Source organism: Lepisma saccharinum, chromosome 23 (assembly GCF_977018435.1).
Source record: "Lepisma saccharinum chromosome 23, izLepSacc3.1, whole genome shotgun sequence".
Taxonomy (NCBI): domain Eukaryota; kingdom Metazoa; phylum Arthropoda; class Insecta; order Zygentoma; family Lepismatidae; genus Lepisma; species Lepisma saccharinum.
Genome location: NC_139251.1, coordinates 17500453 through 17523662, shown reverse-complemented (window position 1 = coordinate 17523662; position 23210 = coordinate 17500453). Strand labels below are relative to the sequence as shown.

Below are 23210 nucleotides of genomic sequence, written 5' to 3'. Positions count from 1 at the left end.
GCAGAGTTCAATGAACAAACCGATCTCTAGCTACGCACTGGTAAATTAATAGCACCTATATATATATATACATACAAGGTATATTTTTTGTACAACAAATTTACAGGAAGAAACAAGCAGAATGGACAGAAAAAACACCTTGCAGATGTCCATATATGTACAAAAATGACAATTAAATGCGAATTCCATTGATTTATTAAGTGATTTAAATTAAAATTTTGGGGGCGTTAGCACTTAGGCTATTTTGAACCCCTCACATTACTACGAAGTTCAGCGCCGTGGCATGGCTAAAATATGCAACTCTTTCTGAGGTTTTAAATCTACTTATATAATTAAAGAGGCTGTAAAAGGACACTCAGCACACATAAGGACAAAACACAGGGCAGCACACAGTCTTACGGATGATTATACTGGCCGTAGGTCCAGCCGCCAGAGCCTCGTTGGCATACAACATTGCAGTTACCAGAACGTGCAACGTGGAAGTGAGGTTGACCTTACACCACAAATGGTAATTTGAGGATCCCACTTTAAACTGTAGGTCCAGTCCCAATTAGCCTTTATGTGCATTAAGTGGACTTAAAAAAATATAAAATGCAGATTCTTTGTAGCCAAAATCTACGTCTGCAGATTCGAAATAACCAAGTGATTATGCATAACGAATATATATGGGAGCTTTCAGATTTTATCACTAGATGACAGCATATTACATTTATCTACAATAAGTTACTCAGTACACATGGAAACTGTCTTCATGCTGGCAGTTTTTCGCAAAAAATCTGTGAATTATCAAAGTTATTTGAAATTTTTTTGTATTCCCTTTTCTGTAAAAATTTAGCATTCCTTCAAAATCACAAGTGGACAAATAACTAAAGAGTCAGATCAATTTGGTACTATTAAAAGATTTTGCACACTTAGCAACGTGTTAGTTGACTGTCCGTTCAATCTACGTGTTCTTAAATTTGGCAACATAGCACTGTCGTGTCAGCTGAGAGTAGCCATCTTGAATGGCAAATAACTTATTTTTAAAAAACCTTCGTCTTAGTAATTACCTGCATTATCGGCAACCGACAGTTACAGCACCGTGATTATCACACAGACATCTGTATAATTAAGGCGAATAGTGAGAGTTTCGCACCAGGTATGCAGTTTTTTATTTCAATATCGTCGGAATGGGTACTGCTATTGAAAAAAAGAAAGAAAGTCATTGCACAAGATAACATGAATTTCTCCTCATGTTGCAAATGGAATCGCTCTTTTAAAAAGTTGATTATTATCTGTAAAAAATGTGATGAATAATTATTTATAGACTTCAAGCAACTTCAACTTCAAGTTTCCACTTTTCCTAACACAAACAAAAATCTTCAACCTGTCCTCTTTCTGTTGATATATTTTTCTACGGCATTGGAAGTTTGATATTCCCAAGGGAACAATGAAAATAATACTCCCATAAGGGTAATGCTAAGTTTCCTCCCCACCTAAGACCATCTAGCGCACAAACATCTTTCCTCAGCTTGTCAAGGAGAAAGGCCGTCGGGGGGTTTAGTGTTCTCGTATCTGGCTGGACGTGGAAACTGTTCCTCGTGACCCTTAAAGCCGGTTTTTCCCTTACCTTCCTAAAATGTTTATTCTGTTCTTCCATATTTTTGCCAATAATTCTAAAGAGACTGAAATTTTATCTTAGCCTTTGAAATTTTCAGTTTAATCCTTAGACATCCTATTATTTTGCTTTAGAGTTATTAATATCAAAATTGCCCTCTTTTATCTGCGCTTTAAAGCCAAAGTATATTGATCACTTATCATATCTTGTCAGCAGACCATCCTCAGATTTATACAGAATAGGCCCCTTACTAGCGTCACCCTTGTATATATGCAACCCACATAATACTACAATCGTGCAGGTTTGTCTACCATACAGGATGTAAATTTTAGGCGAAGGAAATTCTTATGGACGTAAATGCAATCAAAATATATATATATTTTTTATGTTCTTGAATCAGTTTTGACGTCGATTGTACTCTTGCCGTACAAGTACAGACATCTCCATATAAATTTAACAGCAACAAAGGTGTTTCAACAATATTAAAACTATTGTCAATATTTCTAGCAGTTTGCATAATTGTGTTATAGTCACCATGAACAACATTGGTCCATTAAAGAAATTAAACGCATATCGTTCGAAATTTATTGCTTCTAGTCGTAAATATGTGACTCATATTTGTGTTATGGTACGAATTGTACGTATTCAATTCGGTCATTATTTTGATTGTTGCGTTAGGTTTTCTACCACTTTGAATAATCGCGACGATGAGGATGAGTGTCCGACTCGCAAAGAATACCCATGCCCAGGATGGGATTCGAATCATGGACCCCTGGCGTCGTAGCGCGGTGTACTAACCACTCTGCTCATGAACCAACGTATAGCTATGATTCACTATTTTAACAGTCCCGATTAACTTGCGTTTACAAAGTGCACCAAAAAGCAACTTCGCTAGCTTTTTGTCGTGCACGAAGATTAATGCAACCTTTTCCGAAACGACCAAGGTTGGAAACACTGCGAGAAACTCCAGCAACCCGTGTTAGCACGAGATTCATCCGGTGCGCGTGCGACTGAGATAAAAACTTTCAAATTACAGACTGCGTTCCAAATTTTCAGCGTCACGATTTATGGTCTTTTATCATTGAAATTTCATACGAACGAAGGGGGAAGGAAGAAGCGATAAAAAATAATAATTCAAAAGACGTGGAGGTATTTTTTCCCCACTTCATGCTTTTCTCCTCCACCACAGTTCTCTTTCTAGAGTTATCAGCGGGACGTAAGCACGAGAGGGAAAAAGTACCAAGAACAGAGGATGTCTCGGGATGCAATTTCGTCGTGAAGGAGATGTAGGAATATCGTAGACGATTTGGGGGGAAGGAGGGGGCCTGTCACGCGAGAGAAGAAGGATACATCTTTCGTGAGGTGCTGAAGATTAAGACCACTTCCTGTCTTGTGAAAATGTTTCTCAGAGTTCAAGATAACCGATCTGAGACTGTGTTTTAATTCCTCGATCATTATCTGAACTGAAAGAAGTTTCTTTTTAAGATTTTCGCTTGTAACATTAAGACGTTTTTATTTATTTATTATTTATTTACTTCTTCTTTTGGATGGCGAAGTTAAGGCACAAGCCTTTTCTTACACTTAACCATCTCTAAATATGAAATATTAAATATCTAACAGTTTGCGAAATATACTTACTTACTTAGTCGATCTTCTTCTACCGTCAGGTGTAGAGGTTTTGCAAAGAGCTCTCCATCCTTCTCGGTCCCTGGCTAACATTTTTGCCCTGTTGGTATCCAATCCTCTTCTCCTCAAAACTTCTTCCATCCAACCGTCCCAGGTCTGCCTTGGTCTTCCCTTTGGTCTCTTTCCATCGACTTTAGCTTGCCATATCTTTTTAGGTATCCTTTCTTCACTCATTCTGTGAACATGACCAAAACACCTCAACTGCGACGCTTCTATTTGTTGTTGTAAAGGTTGGGTCTTAAGGCTCATTCGAATTGCCTGATTCCTTACTCTATCTCGTTTTGTTTTTCCTTCTATTCTTCTTAGGTATCTCATTTCAGTTGCTTGAAGTTTGCTAGAATAATTTGCCATGATTCACACCCGTAAATTAGTGTAGGTGCATACGTTGTTTTGTAAACTGTCAACTTTGTTTTCCTCGTAATTTCCTTTTTATTTATGAAGTTTCTATTTAGAGCATGATATAATCTTCCTGCTGCAGCAATTCTATTATTTACTTCTTCATCTATTTTCCCACTGCTGCTTATTATAGACCCTAAATAATTGAACTTTGTTACTTGTTCCAAGCTCACGCCTTCTATCTTAATGGTATGAGTTCTATGTTCTCTACTTATTATCATTGTTTTTGTTTTACTGGTGTAAAACATCAAAATACCAAAGAAAAAAAACACAAAGAGAAAGAAGAAAAAACACAAAAAAAATTAAAAAAAGACAAAACACCAAAATAAACATGCTGTAAGAAACGTAAGAAATGCACGTACAGCATGAACACACACATAACAAAAATACTTGAAATACAGAAAAATCCGTCGTTGTTTGTCCTACAAATTTAGATCAAGAAAGCTTTCATTTTATTATCTTTCCTTGTTTTCAGTACTGGTAAGTTGCCTCCAGAAGATGCTTTCTTAATTTTGATTTGAAATTGCCGAGAGAAGAAGAGTTTCTTATGTCATTAGGGAGGTCGTTCCACGCTCTGGTGGCAGTGACAGTGAAGGAATTTGCGTAAAACGCTGTCTTGTGCGAGGGGATGGTGATTATAATCGATAATAATAATAATACACAGCTCTACAGTCGGTAACTAAATCATGATTCAGCAACAAGCACGACTATCAAGACGACTCTGATGCTAGATGATGATGATGATATAATAATAATAATAATTATTATTATCTAGCCACCGACGGTCACAAGTAGAGCTGTTATTAAGACCACGTTTTTAAAATACCGAAGCGTCAGTATCGTAAAATATCACTCTCAATATATACATTGGATATAATCGATATTGCCCTCGATAATTCCATATCGATAATCAATCGTTATCATAAAATCTATATCACACAGTCCTATCCCCAGGTTCGAGTCCAGGCGTGGATATTGCGAGTGGGTTTTCATCGATTTAAACTTATGAACTTTCCCTCTAGTCGTTGCGATTAGCCAGAAGTGGCAGGAAGGCTACGCCAAATTGAGCAACCCGAAAAGACAAAGAATCGAAAATGCAGAGACTCTTAAAGACAAAGAATTGAGAAGATAGTGACTCGAAAAGATAGGGACCAGAGAAGACAGGGAATCGAAAAATCTATAACTCGAAGCCATAGGGAATCGAAAAGACAGAACCAAAGTGATAGGGAATTGGAACAACATGGGCTCGAAAAGGCATGGAATCCAAAGCATAGGGACCCAAGAACCTGAAAAAACAGGGCGTCAAAGATAGAGGAACCCAAAAATATAGGAACCGAAAAGACATGGAATAGAAAAAGACTGACCTGAAGAGCAAGGAATCGAAAAGAGAGGGAAAAAAAACAGGGAATCGAAAAGACGATGATCGTAAAGACAGAGACCCGAAAAGACAGAAAATCGAAGAGAGACGAACCAAATGAACAGGGAATCGAAGAGAGAGGAACCAAAGGAACATGGAATCGAAGAAAGAGGAACCAAAGGAACATGGAATCGAAGAGAGAGGAACCAAAAGAACATGGAATCGAAGAGAGAGGAACCAAAGGAACATGGAATCGAAGAGAGAGGAACCAAAGGAACATGGAATCGAAGAGAGAGGAACCAAAAGAACAGGGAATCGAAGAGAGGGGAACCAAAAGAATATAGAATTGAAGAAAGAGGAACCAAAGGAACAGGGAATCGAAGAAAGAGGAACCAAAAGAACATGGAATCGAAAAGAGAGGAACCAAAGGAACATGGAATCGAAGAAAGAGGAACCAAAGGAACATGGAATCGAAGAAAGAGGAACCAAAGAACATGGACTCGAAGAGAGAGGAACCAAAAGAACATGGAATCGAAGAGAGAGGAACCAAAAGAACATGGAATCGAAGAGAAAGGAACCAAAATAACATGGAATCGAAGAGAGAGGAACCAAACAAACATGGAATCGAAGAGAGAGGAACCAAAAGAACATGGAATCGAAGAGAGAGGAACCAAAAGAACATGGAATCGAAGAGAGAAGAACCAAAAGAACATGGAATCGAAGAGAGAGGAACCAAAAGAACAGGGAATCGAAGAGAGAGGGACCAAAAGAACAGTGAATCGAAGAGAGAGCAACCAAAAGAACAGTGAATCGAAGAGAGAGGAACCAAAAGAACATGGAATCGAAGAGAGAGGAACCAAAAGAACATGGAATCGAAGAGAGAGGAACCAAAAGAACATGGAATCGAAGAGAGAGGAACCAAAAGAACATGGAATCGAAGAGAGAGGAACCAAGGGAACATGGAATCGAATAGAGAGGAACAAAAAGAGCAAGGAATCGAAGAGAGAGGAACCAAAAGAACATGGAATCGACGAGAGGAACCAAAAGAACATGGAATCGAAGAGAGAGGAACCAAAAGAACATGGAATGGAAGAGAGAGGAACCAAAAGAACAGGGAATCAAAAAGACAATGAAAAGCAAGGAAAGAGCATGAAATGAAACAGGGAATCGTAAACACAGGGACCAGAATAAGCTGGGAACCGAAAAGGTATGGATCCGTAAAGAACAACAACCAGAAGAGACACGCAATGGAAAATACAAAAACTGTTAGTGTATTCATTTTTATCAATGAAACACGACAATACCTAAATCGCTGTGCACGAATCAAAACAATGACTTTACAAGTCTTCTGTAGACTGTAGAGAATCCTTTTCTTCGCACAGAATTACGAGACTAGCTCTGCAGTGTTTTGATTGCAAGAAGGCAAGAGTTGGCTTGACTTTCTTCTCCTAAGACTCCGTGGAATTGCCGAGAGATTCCAGAGGTTAAAAAGAGGAGGGGGGAAGTGGATTCGATTGAATAACAACGGCTCGGACCTCCTTCGTTTAACACAGACACCGCTGCCCACGAAATCCCGTGTACCGTGACGTACTTGAGGTTTTAAGAATTTACATAATCCTCCTCGGAGAAGACTCGAGAGGGATGCAAGCTCCACCCCTCTGCCCCCCGCTTAAAGGTCTTGGAGAAAAATAAGGAGACGTGATGTAACACAGGCTGGTCGGTCGTGACTGTTGCGTATCTTTCGTTGATCCTTCCCCACCTCCCGGCCCCCATTCACTATTCAGCGAATTCTGAGAAATAGCCAAATACTCTTTTCTCCTGTTTTCATTGTTTTGCTTTTAGGATTTTTCGGCATTGCGAATTTTGGCGTGTTCCGAACACACAGAGCGATTTTCTGCCACAATGAAGAGTTGTCTCTCTCCTCTTCTCTCTCTCTCTTCTTCCTCTCTCTCTCTCTCTCTCTCTTTCTGACACACAGGGAGAGAGAGAGAAAGAGACAGAGAGAGAGAGAGAGAAAGAGAGAGAGAGAGAGAGAGAGAGAGAATCTCGAAAAATCCTCCCCTTCTCTATCTTTCTCTCTTGCTTCTTTCTTTCTTTTTCTTCCTTTCTCTTCCTCTCTCTCTTCTGATTCCGTTTCTCTCTCTTTCTCAAGAAAAGGAGAGAGAGAAAGAGAGATGAGAGAGAGAGAGAGGGATAGAAAGATAGAATGGAAGAAGAGAGGGGGAGGGAAGGGGAGAGAGAGAGCGAGAGGGGGAGTGAAGGGGAGAGAGAGAAAGAGAGAGAGAGGAAGCAGTCTCTTTCCCTCTCTCTCTCTTTCTTTCCCTCTCTGAGTGAGAGAGAGAGAGAGAAATTTTCCCTTTCTTTCCTTCATGAAAGAGGAGAGAGAGAGAGAGAGAAAGAGAGGAAAATGTCTCTCTCCCCTTTTCTCTCTGTCTCTCTCTCTCCCTCTACTCTCTCTCTCTGTCCTCTCTCTCCATAGAAAAAGAAAGAAAGAAGCCGGATTATGTTTCGCGTTGCGAGAAATTGCCATGAAGAAAGGTTGTCGATGAGACAAAGGTTTTGGATAGCAAAGGCAAAAGGTGAAAAATAATTTTCAAAGTTTTGTTGTGAGAAACTAGATAGATTTCGTTAGATACAAACTGGAAGTGAAGATGATGATTTCCAGTGTATTTATATTTAACCCTAAGTACAAGGGTTCGAGTCCTGCACATATTCAGTGTGGCCCAAAAAAAAGGTAACTGAATAATTTTGGTTACCTTATGTTTCTGTTACTTTTTTTTGGGCCACACTGTACTCTATCCCTAAATCTCTGGAGCAAGGCCGCGCATAAGGGTATAGAAGGGGAGATAGCGAGTGGACGGAACGAAGCAGTACACGCTGCTGCAAACGCTGGTAACTGCAGCACCTCCACGTAGCCCCATTCCCTCACACGTGTTCATTGGTCGAGCCCCCTCGAGTCACTACTTGGGCAGAAACTAGCTTTCGTTCGCTCGCTCCAAAGATACCCGGGACGGAGTATAGGTGTATTTTTGTGAATGTCCGCTCATCAATTTCATCTAATCATCAGTTTTATAAATTAGTGTGAAATTTTAGTCGAAAAATTTACCTCAGACAAAAAACTCATTGTAGAATATGAAATCGTTAATAGTTCCTGCATTTTACACTCAATTCTTTTCGATCTAACACAATTTCCTAATTTAGATATTCTGTACGAATAGCTGTACTGATTAACTGAAAACTTATGTGTTTGTTATGCTTTCTGGTCTCTTGTAAATTGAAATAAGAGATGCCAATTTTGAAGGGGGGTTCTACTACCGTCTCCCCATCCCTACGCCCACGGTTAGCGGTCACAATATTAACAGAATATTTTGCAATTTTCTTCACCAGAATATTATTAGGACTGAAAATTTCCCAAACAAATATTCTGATCGAAGCACAGGGGTGTAAGGGGTACCTTCCACGTAGGCGCCCAAAAGTCAACCTCACTCCCACGCAGTGCACCCTGGACTAAAGACTAACGAGGCTCTGGCGACTGGCACTGTGGCCAGTATAATTTTGTGTGTGTGGTCCTGTTTTTTTGTCCTTGTGTGTGCTGAGTGCCCGTTTACAGTCTCAGCTTTTAACAGAAGTCAGAAGATTTTAAGATTTTTTATGCAACGTTAGAGTTGTTATTTGTAATGTTAAGGGGCTGGCCCCCGTATAATGTGACGGGAGCAAAATAGCCTAAGTGCTGACGCTACCACAATTTTAAATTCAAATTCGAATTCGCTGATCGAAGCACGGCAAACCATTATCTTTGAATTCTTCGTCATCCTTCTTGCATCAGGAGAGAAATCGTTATAATTAAATCGGATTGAATTGTTCTTTAAGTCCACTTTATGCACAGAAAGGCTAATTGGAGCTGGACCTACAGTTTAATTGGGATCCGAACCACTGAGCCATGTGTCTCCACCGGGTATCGAACCCGGGACCCATAAATCGTTAGAAAATGATTTGAAGACTACTGCATTGAATGTCTATGTAATAGTCATGCTCTCCGTGGAAGGCGCCACAGAAGTAAGTTTAATTCCAGATATGGCCACGCACCATTTCTCCCTCATTGCCCTTCCTGGAACATTGTCTGAAACTCGGCGCCTCGCGGCATCCATATTCCACCTGCCTCTTCATTATCCTTCAGAGCACCACACACCACATCCTGCCGTGTGTCCTCGCATCCCAAAGGGGAGATGCTATCTCGTCCGCTGTCTGTCATCTGAGGCAGCTAATGGGTCGGTGTGAACGCAGATTACTGATCTGTTACCGCTAGAAGAAGGCCCAACAAAGAGCCGTAAGCTCTTGTTCACCACCGTGGATCGAGAAAAGTACCCAGACTGCGGAACGATGCCGGGGTAAATGGTTCAGGAAGCGCGGTCGACTCCGAAAGAAGCGCCTTTTGATTATGCCAGGAAGGAATTCTCTAGACAAGGACGTCTTTCTGTGACTCATTATCTGATAAAGCCGAACGGGGTCGTCAAAGGATTTGCTGGAGTCGGGTGACGTAGCCCGAAAAAAACAGGCGACCAATGAAGTAAACTCTGAGAGTCACTCACACGGACTCGTATATATACACTCTGGCGGATGCACGACCCCAGAGGATACAAATTGTGAGAGGAACAAAAAAACAACGCCTCTCTCTCGTCTTCCACGAATTTTCTAAGGAGTGTTTGAATAGAGGTTCTTTATCGGATCCTCCTTGCAAGGCTTTCGTTCTTCTTTCGCCGTTTTCTTCCCCTTTCGCTTCCCGCCAAGTCACAAATGGATGGAAATAGACTGCGGGAGCTTTCAGATGCTGCTAGTTTAAATGTGCCGCCTCTCGTGTTGAGCCTAAAAGTCCCAGGACATCTTACGATTCGTCCTGGGTTTAAGTACAACAAGGGATCTTATAGGCTACCTTTCCCCCCCGAAAAAGCGTCTATTTCTGAATTCCACGTGACCAGAATAAAATTCTGATCTGTACCATTGCGATGTAATACAATGTTGTCTTGGAGATTGAAACGAGGCTGCACCAACGACAAAATGTGTTAGTAGCAATAATAATACCATGAATAGCATAGTATTCAAATGACACCTATCAGAGCACGGGAAATCTGTTAAGATTTGCAGTGAAAGAAAACTCGGAACCCATATCGAAATATAGATCCAGGAATCTATTTATTTATTTCGATTATGTAGTTAAATTTGGACAATCAGAATGCTCAAGAGTGTACATGTGCAATAATATATCACAAATTATATCAATTCAAACAGGTCCCGTCAGTCAATGACACAAACAAGTAAAAATACACAAGTCAAGGTTGTGAATCAATGTCAATTGTACTTACTCTACAACGAGGCATTCATTCCTAACATTATTTCTTGCGGAGAGAATACAACAGCCTACAATGAAAATATGTATGCAGTAGTATATAGATTACGAAAGGCCAGTGCAATACCTATAACAGTATTTTCATTGTAATGATGTTTACAAGCTAATTTTGTTCAGTTTCACATATTTGGCAGAGATGCTCGGGTATCATATTGCCGTCATCTTCAACAGATATGCTTTGCAAGCATCTAGATTAGTGTGTTCTGGTAAATTTCACTCTCCTCATTATTGCTATTATTAGTAGCTTTTAGTGGCATTAGAAAGGCGGTGGTCAGGTCGTTAGGGCGTTTGACTGCCACACGGGGTGGGTGAGAGAGTAGAGAGAGAAAATGGAGAGAAAGAGAGATAGAGAGAGAGGGGGAATGTTCTTTTCTTTGTTTCTCTCTCTCTCTTTCCGTAGCCATCTCTTCCACTTTCTCCTCTCTCTCTTTCTCTTTCATATCTCTCTCTCTCTCTCTCTCTCTCTCTCTCTTTGTCCACACCTTTTCCCTTCCTTTTCTTTCGAGAGAGAGAGAGAGAGAGAGAGAATTTTCCCCACTTTTCCTTATTTTTCTAGCTCTCTCTCTGTCTCTCTCCTTTTTTCTTTCTTCTCTCTCTCTCTCTCTCCCTCTGTCTCTCTCCGTCTTTTTCTTTCTTTCTTCTCTCTCACTCTGTCTCTCCGCCTTTTATCTTTCTTTCTTTCTTTCTTCTCTCTCTTTCTGTCTCTCTCCGTCTCTTTCTTCCTTTCTTCTCTCTCTCTCCGTCTTTTTCTTTCTTTCTTCTCTCTCTCTCTCTCTCTCTGTCTCTCTCCGTCTCTTTCTTCCTTTCTTCTCTCTCTCTCTCTCTCCGTATTTTTCTTTCTTTCTTTCTTCTCTCTCTCTCTCTCCCTGTCTCTCTCCGTCTTTTTCTTTTTTCTTTCTTCTCTCTCTCTCTCTCTCTGTCTCTCTCCATCTTTTTCTTTCTTTCTTCTCTCTCAGAAAGAGAGAGGTTGGGAAGGATAGCACAGCACCCTGTATGCATTCAAGAGAGGCTTTACCTTTCTCTACAGTTGGGTTACACTTTTAAAGCCATAATTTTTGGCATAGTGACTTCGTAATCCTATGAGCGTTATGCCATCAACACTAGGTAAGCCCGTACACCTGGCGACCTGTAGGGTGAAAATGAGACACGAAAACATTCCTCTCCTGCTCCCCGAAATAGGCAACTACTAGGCTAGGCAAGTCCACCGAATACTGTGTATTTTATAATTTCTATCACTTACCTTACTGCATGGGTTATATTACATTATGAAAAAAAGCATTTCAAGTTTTTACATAAATGTAGTAAAATTATGAAATTGGGAATCATTATAGTGAGTAAAGAGAAATAGTATTATTATCGTAAGTGAAGTGAAATAACATGTTATGGAAAATTAAAGAAACATTAAAATCTGACAACAAGCGTTCAGAAATACAGGACGCAGTGCACTTAGTACCATCTAGCGTTTTTTCTTTGAAGACAATTTCCAACGAAGACAGATATAATGTAGAGGGGCGAGATATCAATAACAAGGGACCTTAATTTTTTTTAATTGATGTTATTGTTCTTACTATTCGGTTTTACTTTCCAAAAAATTTTCTTTTGATCTCCACCAGAACCCCACTACTTTGCTCAGTAACGCAAAACGTTTCTCGCGCGACAAATACGGATGTTACGGCTCCCGTTGAACGCCGCCAGAACTGCGCAACTTTGCTCGGCGATACAAAAAAAATCCAGAAAGGTGACAAATCGCGTAAAAGAACTATTTATTCGTGGTTTCATGCAGCTGTCGGAATTATTCCATGTAAAACAAGTGTTATAGTTTTATTGTGAATAAATTTTAGGAAAACATGCACATTATACATGTGTAAAACTCAAAAAGTGTTGGATTCTCGCGGTGTTGGAATTCGCTAAAATGGCTCAATTCGCGTTATTTCGCTGTATTGAGTGGATTAAAAACGAGTTCAAAACATGTCACTACACGTACAGCCACCGTCAATAAAAGTGGAACACCTAGGTCTTGAAATACTAGTTTCCCTGCAAGGCGTCGTGTGGATTGCCTAACTCTAAGGCGATAAGTGGATTTTAACATCACCGTTATTATTGCAGGTAACTGTACATAAACTTTTCTTTCTCTCCACAATCAACGTTTTCCGGTGTTATCGCGTTTGCGAGAAATGTGTAATAGTTACTACTTATAGATGATTTTACATAGCCTAGCTGCTCCACTAAGATCGGAGGAACATCTATGCTGACGTCATCAGTGCAGCTTAGTACTCGGGTAGATGGCGCTAACGAAAGCATCCGAGGCTACTTTCTCAGGAAATTGAGAGGAAAAAAGAAACTTCTAGAAAGAAAACTACGGCAATTTTGACTTGAAGGCGTGGCTTGTAGTCTCCACACTCCCGCAGGGAACAAGCAAAGAAGAGGAGGCAGAAAAATAAAAAGTTAAAAATGAGTTTTCGCAAACTCTCGGAAGGAGTCAGGTTTTAAGCGGTAGTTAAGAACTGGAGTAATGCGGATTGAAAATTGCTTGGCGGTCGAAGGGGAGGGGGGGGGGGGAACTACAGGGAAGAACGAACCTGAAACCACACTTGGAGGGCTACCGGGAGAGGGTACCCAATTTCCAAGAACGCTTCGCCGGGGTGCTTGGTGACTCAGAGATCCTTAATTTCGACTCCAGAAGCCAATTAATGAGAACTAAAGGAGCGTTCGGGTTACAAGCGTAGTGTCTCCGTTTTCCAAGGTTTACGTCCCGGTAGGGAGGATATCTTCAGGACGGTTCCTTTGGGTGTGCAGTGAAGATTCTTTAAAGCAGGGTTTCCAACTTTAAGGGCTTAAGGTTCGTCTACGACAGAATGTAGCCTTGCAATGATCTACTAATGATTTCAAAGTTCTACTTTGTATATCCTCTTTCGTCTCGTGAAAGAGAAAGCTTGGAAGTCTTTGTTTCAAAAGGAAGGTCCTGCCTTGTCTCAAGTCTCCAAATAATAGAAAAATGATATCCTAAAAGATAGAGAAGGAGTGACAGAGAAAGGAAAAGAGAGCAAGCGGAGAGATAAATAGAGAGAACAAAGAAAGGCAGAGAGAAAGGAGAAAGAAATTGAATCAAGAGAGAGAAAAATAGGAGAGACAGAAGATAGAAAAAGGATAGAAAGAAGGGAGAGATGGAGATATAGAAAGGAAAGACAGAAAGAGGAGAGGGAGAAAGGAAAGGATAGAAAAGGAGAGAGAGAGAAGAAAGAGAGAGAAAAAGAAGGCAAAAGAGAGAAAAAGAGGGAGAGAAAGAGAAGGCAAAAGAGAGAAAAGGAGAAAGAAAAAGAAGGAAAAGGATAGAGAGGGAGGGAGAGATAGAGAAAGAGAAAGGAAAGGAGAGAGGAGAGAAAGTAAAAGAGAGAGGAGAGAAAGTGAAAGAGAGATATAGCAGATATACAATGGAAAATAGAAAGAAAAAGGGGAGAAGAAGGTAATAGAGAAAGGAATAGAGTGAAAACGTAGAGATAGAAAGGAAAAGAGGGAAAGAAGAGCGGAAAATGAAAAGAGAAAATGAAGAGAGTAAATTGAAAGAAAAGAGACGAAAGAGAAAAAAGATAGAAGGACGAGAGAGAAAGGGAAAGATAAGAGGAGAAAGAAGACGTCAAAGGAATCAGGAGAGAGAGAAACGGAAGAGATAATGAGTCAAGACACACAGTAAGGAAAATAAAGAGAAGGCAGATACATTGAAACGAAAGATCGGAAAGGAGCTAAAGAGAGGAAGAAGGAAAGACACGCTCGCTCAGCAGAGAGAGAGAGAGAGAGAGAGAGAGAGAGAGAGAGAGAGAGAGAGATACATAGTGATAACACTAGTAAAACTCTTTCCTTTTCTCCCCTCCCTCTACATTTCTGTTCATTAAATCATACACGTAATGTATCTGTAATAATGAAACATCCGCCTGTTTCATTATCTAGATAAGCCACACAGAAAAGCAATGTTGATTTCAGCATAATTTTCAAGTACATGATATTCAATTTACCACATTCTGAACGAGATGGCACGTCGAGACAATATGCCTCTGTTGTCTCGAATTTGCAGCCATCTTCCTAGTCTCGACAAGACTTTAAGGTCCCTTGGTCTCATTATCGTCTGGATTTTTTAATCGTTATCTCGAATTTCGAGAGATAGACACATCTGTTGGTTTCATACAGAATAAAAGGAATCGGAATAATATGAACACCAGCATCATGGAAGTTCTAATGTAGTGTATACATCCAGCATAGAGGTCCTTGTTTATTTTCTCTCACAAGGAAAAGGCATGGCTTTGGAACCGGACTTCGTGTAGTGGTAGGCAGTAGCCAGACATTTCCGAGAAAAGCGCTTCAGTTTCGCAGTTTCCATGCTCGCCTGTTTACGCGAAGATATTGTCGGACTCCCCGGTGGACAGTTGGGAGTGTATCAGTTTCGCATGCCGAAGGTTCTGGGTCGATTCACGTTTGGTTGCCCAAACTTCTTTTATTAACTCAAACAAATCTTTATTGTATTTTATTTAATGACTTATTGAAATATGATATAAAGGTTAATTTACGTTTTGGATGAAAAAATACTCATTTTTAATGTATTTTTAAATTCTCACCATTTTACAAACAATTGCGTGTTAAATTTAATCTATGCGTTATTTTCAACAAAATATTATGTACAGGCAAAATTATACATTTTTTTTAGAAAATGTGCAAGAAGCAAAACACAAGATGTCTATTCACAAGCAATGCTTTTATTTACATTTTTGTACACGATCCTGATTGGTAATTATGACAAAAGAAACAAAAACAAAATATTTCTTGACAATTGAAAACATAGCATGCATCCTATTAATTAATATTTTTGAGCATGTCATAAATCTTTGCCCGTTTAAGGGTTATAGCATTTCACCAAAAGTAGGTAGAAGATAAATAACAAGCATATGTCTGTAAAACGTTATGTAATCGGTGATTGTAGCACATTATTATAACATAAAAATACTTAATTTTAGGATTTTCTTCATTTTCTTGGTAAATATATTTTTGAATATTCATTATACCAACAAAGAAATGTGGAACAATTATATTTTACATGGTACGATTCTAATAATTGTAGGAGCACTGTTTACCTATGTATAATTACATGTATGTCTCTAATGGGCAATGTATCTCACAGGACACATTATGTATCTCATTATGTAATACATAAATATGTAAAAATAAAATATTTTTGTCATAATTATACTGAAAACATAGCATATTAATTAATTTTTTTGAGCATATCATAAATGTTTGCCCATTTAAGGGTAACACAAAGAAAAATGAATTTTCGCAATAAATATTTGCTTTAGTTAATAAAGACAAATAGTAGGGGCAGTCAAACGGGAGTCGAACCCATAACCTTCGGTACATGAAACTGATACGCGACCACCTGGCTACCGGGCCACTTGGCAATCGTACAATATCTTGCCCTAATAAGCCGATCATGGAAAACTTGGAATTGATTTTTCTCCGTAATAGGTGGCTAGTGCGCGCTATACCGTTCGCAATTCCAACTGGCGGCTAGGAATGAACCAATCAATGATCAGTTGAATTCTCTTCGACTGACATCGGGCATTTTCGTGTCACAAGAAACCGAAAGCTCCTGGCGGGACGATAGAAACAGCGTCGGATACACACCATGTTGCCAAACGTACTGTAAAAGGAAGAGAGAGAAAGAGTTGATGGGCTCCATTACTGCATAAAAGTTCTACAATAGTACACAAAGCACAGAAAATTAGATAAAAAACACCCAAACACTGTACAAACAATCCGATAAGAACAACCGACAAGAGCACCGTACGCTTGGCAACATTGTAACGGGAGAGTGATGTTACCCCTACAGCTTTTACTTCGCAACTGAGGTTGTTGACACTCATCGAGACACACACTCCCAAATACAATTGGTGGACAGATATAGCAAGAAGTTGGTCAGCCTCCAGTTTGGCCTGCGGTCGGTATAGTGCACTTCCATTTATATACCTATAGGGTATACCCCACCACCTACGCGAAGTCCGGTTCCAAACTCTAATTCCCAATCCGTGCCATCTCCTTGTCAGGGTTGGACACGAGTGAGAAATCACCGCGGATGGCAACACTGCTCGATCACGCCGTAAATACACTCTCATTTTTTTTTCCCATTTCCTTCACGGCATGTTTACCGATGTTTGTAACGGACCGATAAGGTAACGAAGAAGAAAACAGACATTAAAAAGCATGCGAGAGAGAGAGAGAGAGAGAGAGAGAGAGAGAGAGAGAGAGAGAGAGAGAGAGGAAAAAGTTTCCTCCTTTGGTTGCCCGGGGATTTTATCTTGCTCGATGATCTTCGGTTAATCAGGGAAGCAGGGGGAGGGGGGGAGAGCCCTGCCGTGACTAATTATCTAACTGCCCCGCTGCTCCCGAAATGCGATACTTGTAATTACGTGTTCATGAAACGAATCGCGATTTTCTCGCCGCTACTGAACAGCTGCCTGGTTCTCCCGTGTCAAGTCGCCGACCGGTTGGTCTTTTTAAAAAAAAATTATATTGAGCCAAAACTCGATCTGTTTCTTGTTAGTGAGAATGATAAAGGAACGTCTATCAAAGCCACCGGCCCGTGTCCGTTCCGAGCAACTTTTTATCCCCCTCGAAAAGACGGACCAGGAGGGAGGGACCACAACATACCATACTTTTCTCTTCGCGCTGCTTGGGAGTTCACAAACCTTCCTTCATTTCCCTTACTTTTACTAGACTTGCACTGTTTCAGTACAGTATTTCACTAAATTCTTACCTAAGTGATTCCTAGGTTTTTCATAGACTTATTTATTTAGTAACCCCCTTTCACTCATTTTCGAAATCCCCACTGAGCTTCTCTTTGCCCGGACAGAGTGTAGGAAAGTTCCCAAATTCCTTATTTGCGCGTCCCTCCTCTCGGTCTCACGCTCGTGTTGTCATTATATTCTTAATGTTAGCTTCATTTATTTCCCTGATATATTCTTGTGTTGCCTTCCTTGTTTCTTTGCACTGGAGGAGAATGTGAAATTTCGTACCCTCCTCACCACATAGTTGGCATTGTACCCTCCCGTCCTCCCGTTTGAGATTTACCTGTGTCCATCCCCTCAGTCTGAACCAGGCCAATCCTGACCTTTATTTTGCCTCACACAAATCCACGTTCTACGAGTTCAATTTCACAAGCAATTTTTTTTGTTGATTTACGCTGTAAGAACGAAACAAATGCGCTTGTTTTCTGAGAATCCCTATTGCTTCTTAAAGTGGCTGCTGTACAGGGATTTTGCATATAGGAATGTAGTGTAGTGTCTATGGTAAAGCCACAGGAGGAGAAAGCGAAGAGAAATTGATAGGAGAAAAGAATCGATTGATTTGGTTTACGTTATTTCTTTTTCCTGCCACTTTGCTAATCGCGAAGATGGGAATGAGTAGTGATGTTATGAATTTGAACCAAGGACACTCACAAAGAACACCCACGCTCAGGCCGGGATCCATCCGTGGACCACTAGAGTCGTAGCTCGATGAGCCGGCAAAAGGAGAAGAGGAAAAGGAGATTAAAAGGAAAGAGAGAGAAAGACAAGAAGGAAAGAAAAATGAGAGAGAGAGAAAAGGGAAAAGTTTTTAGTAGAAGGTATCTTCTTCTCTCCCTCCATATTTCTCTCTCTCTCTCTCTCTACGTGAGTTTTCCTCTTTCTCACTTCCTCTCTTCTCTTTCTATTATTTTTTCCTTCTTCTTTTTCTCTCTTTCCTTTTTCTCTATTTGCCTTTCTCTATCTTTCTTTTTCTCTCCTTTTCCTCTTCTCCTTTCACCAGCCTCCGTGGCGTAGTGGTTAGCACAGAAAAATATTGGAGCAAGTTCGGTTACGTTTTGAACAGATCTCGTTCTTTGCAAATATGCTGCATAAAACTAAAAATCCCGCAGTTCTAAGTGACGCGAATGCACCTATGGAATGCATTATTTACAATCTCAGTACGACGGCTCAAAGCAAGGTGCTGGATTTTGGCCAAATGATCTCATCGTAGTATTTCCTCAGCAATCTAGAGGCGCGCTCTTTGGATTGTTGTTGTCGTGAAGAATGTCATTCACGTCCGGCAAAGAGTCATGGTACGCCCCTCGAATACCTTTGTTACCGCAGTTCGTGCCGTTGTGGCTCAACACGAAGTCAAGAGCATTGTGTTCAAATTCTGGATAAGGTATGTAGGACAGATCCCGGTACAGTTCCCGCCACTGGGCAGTGGAACGCCTTCACATGAGAGCTTCCAACTACTTTGATTTCTTTCAGTCATAGCTCGCAGTCATAGCACGATGCATTACAAGTTACAAAAAAGAAGAAAGCTTGTTATCTTTATTGTTATTAACAGAAATAAAGTTCATTATTTAATATTCGAACAGAATTACCAAAGTAACAACTGCATTATATTCTACCATTTATCCAAATAATAAATGGTTTCACAGTTTCCAAAAGTCCAAAAAAACATTTAGTTTTATGTCAGGGATAACAAGATAAACTTTATGAATACAATTTCCCCATAACTTTTGAAGGCTCTTCTTGATCGAGGTGTGTAAAATAACTAAGAAGTTCAGTACACTAATTGTACAAAAGTAAGAAAATAGTGTACAAAAGTTTTGTTGGATATTGACTCATATGGTGGATCGAGTATTAAAGTCTCATAATTTCTATCATAATATTACATAATTATAATAATATTCATTTCAGCGATGAGCACGATTTGACAACCAGGTACATCACTATATCAAAATTACAAAGTTGAATATATAATTATAAAATTATAAAATAATACAAATGGATCTTACAATCTTATATCTCGTTACAAGTTCATATTGTAGCTTTCCACAAATTCAGATATTAAACCCCTAGCCTTTCATAGATATGTTAGAATTGAGATATTCCTCTGGGAATATCTGGCAATTTTATGAGATATATTATTCAAAAAGTATACACTATCTATTTTGAAAGATACGAATAATGATAATAATAAACTACTAATTATTATTGTAAAATTACAATTATTACCGTGGTAATAATAATTATTGTTTCTGGTAATCAAGTTTTATCCATGGCCTGACCCACCCCCCTGCAAAAATTTATGGCGACGCCAGAAAGGTTCTGGCTTCGAGTCCCTGTGTGGGCATGGATGTTTCCTTGTACGTCAATTTCACCTAACCATCATCCTCATCGCCGCATTAGCGTAACGCAACGAGCAAGCGGCGTAAAATGAGAAATTAACATAACAAACACTACTAGCCTATCTTGCTCAATGTGCATTTTCCACTTCCTGTTTTCATTTCAACTTCCACATGATTGTAACCGTATCCCTTGCGTTCCAGGGACCATGTGACTGGTGGCACCCTCAGGAGGATTGTGAGCAGAAGCTGCAGGGAGAGATGGCGTCTGGCGTCCGATTGCTTGTGGTGCTGCTCTGGTCGGCGGTGGCTGATGCGCTTGACACATGTAAGTTGCATTTTCTCTTTCCCTCCATTTACGTGTGTGAATGACATGTGCCGGGAGGCTAAAAGGTGCAAATACAATGATAATTAGCACATGCAACGGTAGATGGTGTTTATTTTTGTTATACGTCATCTGTTTGTGTCGTCTGCAAAGAGTTGAATAAAGGACACTAAAACAGTGGCTGCCCTTGTAAAGGTGCACTAAACGAGACATACAGTTGTTTATAAGCCACCAAAGAAGAAAATATATACAGGGAGATACAATAAATGAAGTACATAGTTGCTTAGAAAGTAATCAAAGAAAAATAATACGCTTTTCAGTTTCATTAGTGTGCCTATTTCTTCTTTCACATCCTTCTGAGTAACTGTAAACATCAGTAGCTTTCTGCGTCTATTTCTTCTTTAGGGTTTTGTGAGTAATTGTATACAAATTTCAGTGACCTTTCTGTGTCTGTTCCTTCTTGTAGTGCCTTTTGAGTAAATGTATACACATTTGAGTGTCATTTGTGTGTGTGTTTCTTCTTTTAGTGCCTTTTGAGTAAATGTATAGCCTACACATTTGAGTGTCATTTGTGGGTCTGTTTCTTCATTTAGTGTCTTTGAGTAAATGTATACACATTTCAGTGTCATTTGTGTGTGTGTTTCTTCTTTTAGTGCCTTTTAAGTAAATGTTTACACATTTCAGTGTCATTTGTTTGTCTGTTTATTTATTTAGTGCCTTTTGACTAAATGTATACACATTTCAGTATCATTTGTGTGTCTATACACATTTGAGTGTAATTTGTGTGTGTGTTTCTTTATTTAGTGCCTTTTGAGTAAAAGTATACATATTTGAGTGTCATTTGTGTGTCTGTTTCATCATTTAGTGCCTTTTGAGTAAATGTATACACATTTGAGTGTCATTTGTGTGTCTGTTTCTTAATTTAGTGCCTTTTGAGTAAATGTATACATATTTCAGTGTCTTTTGTGTGTCTCTTTCTTCATTTAGTGCCTTTTGAGTAAATGTATACACATTTGAGTGTCATTTGTGTATCTGTTTCTTCATTTAGTTTCTTTTGAGTACATGTATACACATTTGAGTGTCATTTTTCTGTCTATTTCTTCCTTTGATGTATTCTAGGTAATTGTGTACAGAGACTGGAACATTTCAGTACAATTCGTGTGCATATTTCTTCTCTAGTGTCTCCTCAGCAATCGTACACCCATTCCACTCTTTGAATGCGTTTTGATTAGCTCTATACACCTTACAATGGCATTTGTATGCCTCTTTCTCCATTTACTACATCATTCTGAGTAATTGTACACTCAGTGTCATTTTCATTCATATATCTTCCTGTTGTGCCTTCTGAGTAATTGTATACAGAGACGGACACCTTTCAGTGCCATTTGTGTATGCTGCTGCTTCTTCTAGTGTCCTTTGGGTTACTGTACAAACTTTCGAGTTCAATTTGTCGAAACTTTAATTAGTGGAACGGATGCAACATGCAGTTACTCTTACAGCATTTTATAAGAAACAAAAGATAGTGATTTTTTCCTCCCTCTTAAGTTACCTGATTTAATTGTTTCTGGTTTCTTCCTGTGTGGTGTTCTTGAGAATCAAAGAATGTGAAAGTCAGCCAATGAGCTGACAGGCGGTGTTACAAAAAATGGAAATGAACACCATTCCTATTGATATGTTGGAACGTGTCGTATTTCATCTCTCGTGCTGCTTGAGTGTGAGCACCAGTAGCTTAGGCAAATCCAAGTTGCGTTTTGTTACATTGAAAAGAGGATCCTGGACCGTATTTAAATTGATTCGGAAAATAAGGTTCCTGGACCGAATTGAAAATACTTTACAGATAAAAAGGTTCTTTACGGTCCAGAACACATTTATGCTTGTTGATTTTCTCTCCTGGACCGGAATTGAATTTATTTAAAATTCCTGGACCATTAACAACCCTGGTGTTACTTCTTTCTAGTATTCAGTCCTATATTTTGTCACATTTTCCTGCATTTAAAGTTAATTTATTTTAGAAATGCTGAGACAAAAGGGGTCGAGGTATAACACCCAAACGCACCTGGTGATCGTCGTCAAGGTGTTCGGATACTTGCTAATTGAGTGTGGTTACCTTACAAACATTAATGTGCAAGGTTGACGAGACAAACATTTTAAACACAATAAGTACAAAGAAGAAATCTCTTTTGCTGCATTAAAAACGCACGTTTTCATTGCAACACCCTGTAGAAGGTTTTTTAACTTGGCATGTAGGAATGGGAGACCTTCGCCCCTGTAATCTGTACTTACGATGCTCCCAACATCGATACACGAAATCCAATTTTACATCCAGGAAGGACACGAGACGAAGACGACAAGAGGAAATGAGGATGATATCGAGGAAAGGGGGAGAAGGGCCAATGGAATGACAGAATGAGAGGAGGGACGGATATGGAGAGAACGGATTAAGGAACTTAGCATTTCCTCCCATCGAAAATCAATGACAGCTTGTCTTACGAAACGCCACAGAAGGACGAAGAGGGGAAAAGAATTACTAAAAATGCTCCTCTCTATACAGGCATCAATATCGGAAAGGAAGAACGGGCGCAAATATTACTTCCCGGAGCGTTTCCGGCCTGTTTTTCCCGCTGCGTCAGGGACACTTTAACTGCTCTCGGGAAATTTCTCTGCGGGTTTCCTGTTCGCGGCTGATTTTTTTCCCTCTTAAAGGGGAGAACTTTGAAGGATCTCACGTGACGTATTGCTCTTCGGTGAAGACGGGATGAGTTGGAAGATCTTTTTGGGGTTGCAAAACCAAATTGCCGAACTCCGAGACGGAGTCATGCACGGATCCACGGGGAGGGTGGTAGACGTCCCTCTCAACTGGCAGGTTTTTGGATATACTCTCTCCTCACAAGAAGTTTGGAAATTGTTATACAGTGCGTTCGTTTTGACTCTGGGCCGAGATAGCGCGTGACATGACACAGATGCCGGCATTTTTGTTTATTTACGCACATATCTTGAGCATGTAGACAATTATATTTATACTAACTGACTACCCGGAGTTGCCCAATCTTCTATTAGGCCTAGACAGGAAAATAGTGAATTGTAAATATATTTTATTTCATCGTAAATGTCACCAGTTAGCTTAGCGACTCCGAAAACTATGGATTCGACACTAATGCACGTCATTTTTCACCCCCCTCACCCCCACCCCCCATTCTGATAGGTGATGAAGTTGAACGGCATTTACATAGCAATTCCGAACCTTCTGTGTAGGCAACCAAATCCGCCGTGCTGTGTAACGGG

At 39.8% G+C, this 23210-nt stretch overlaps 1 protein-coding gene across 1 annotated transcript in view; it reads left to right on the top strand.

Annotated features, from left to right (window-relative positions):
- LOC145977762 (discoidin domain-containing receptor 2-like) overlaps positions 1 to 23210 on the top strand; it is a 407841-nt gene that overhangs the window by 181256 nt on the left and 203375 nt on the right. Inside the window, exon 2 of the mRNA XM_083110031.1 lies at positions 19808 to 19931. Within this exon, the coding sequence (XP_082966157.1) occupies positions 19865 to 19931 (67 nt within the window). The 5' untranslated portion in view covers positions 19808 to 19864. The remainder of the gene's footprint in view (positions 1 to 19807; positions 19932 to 23210) is intronic.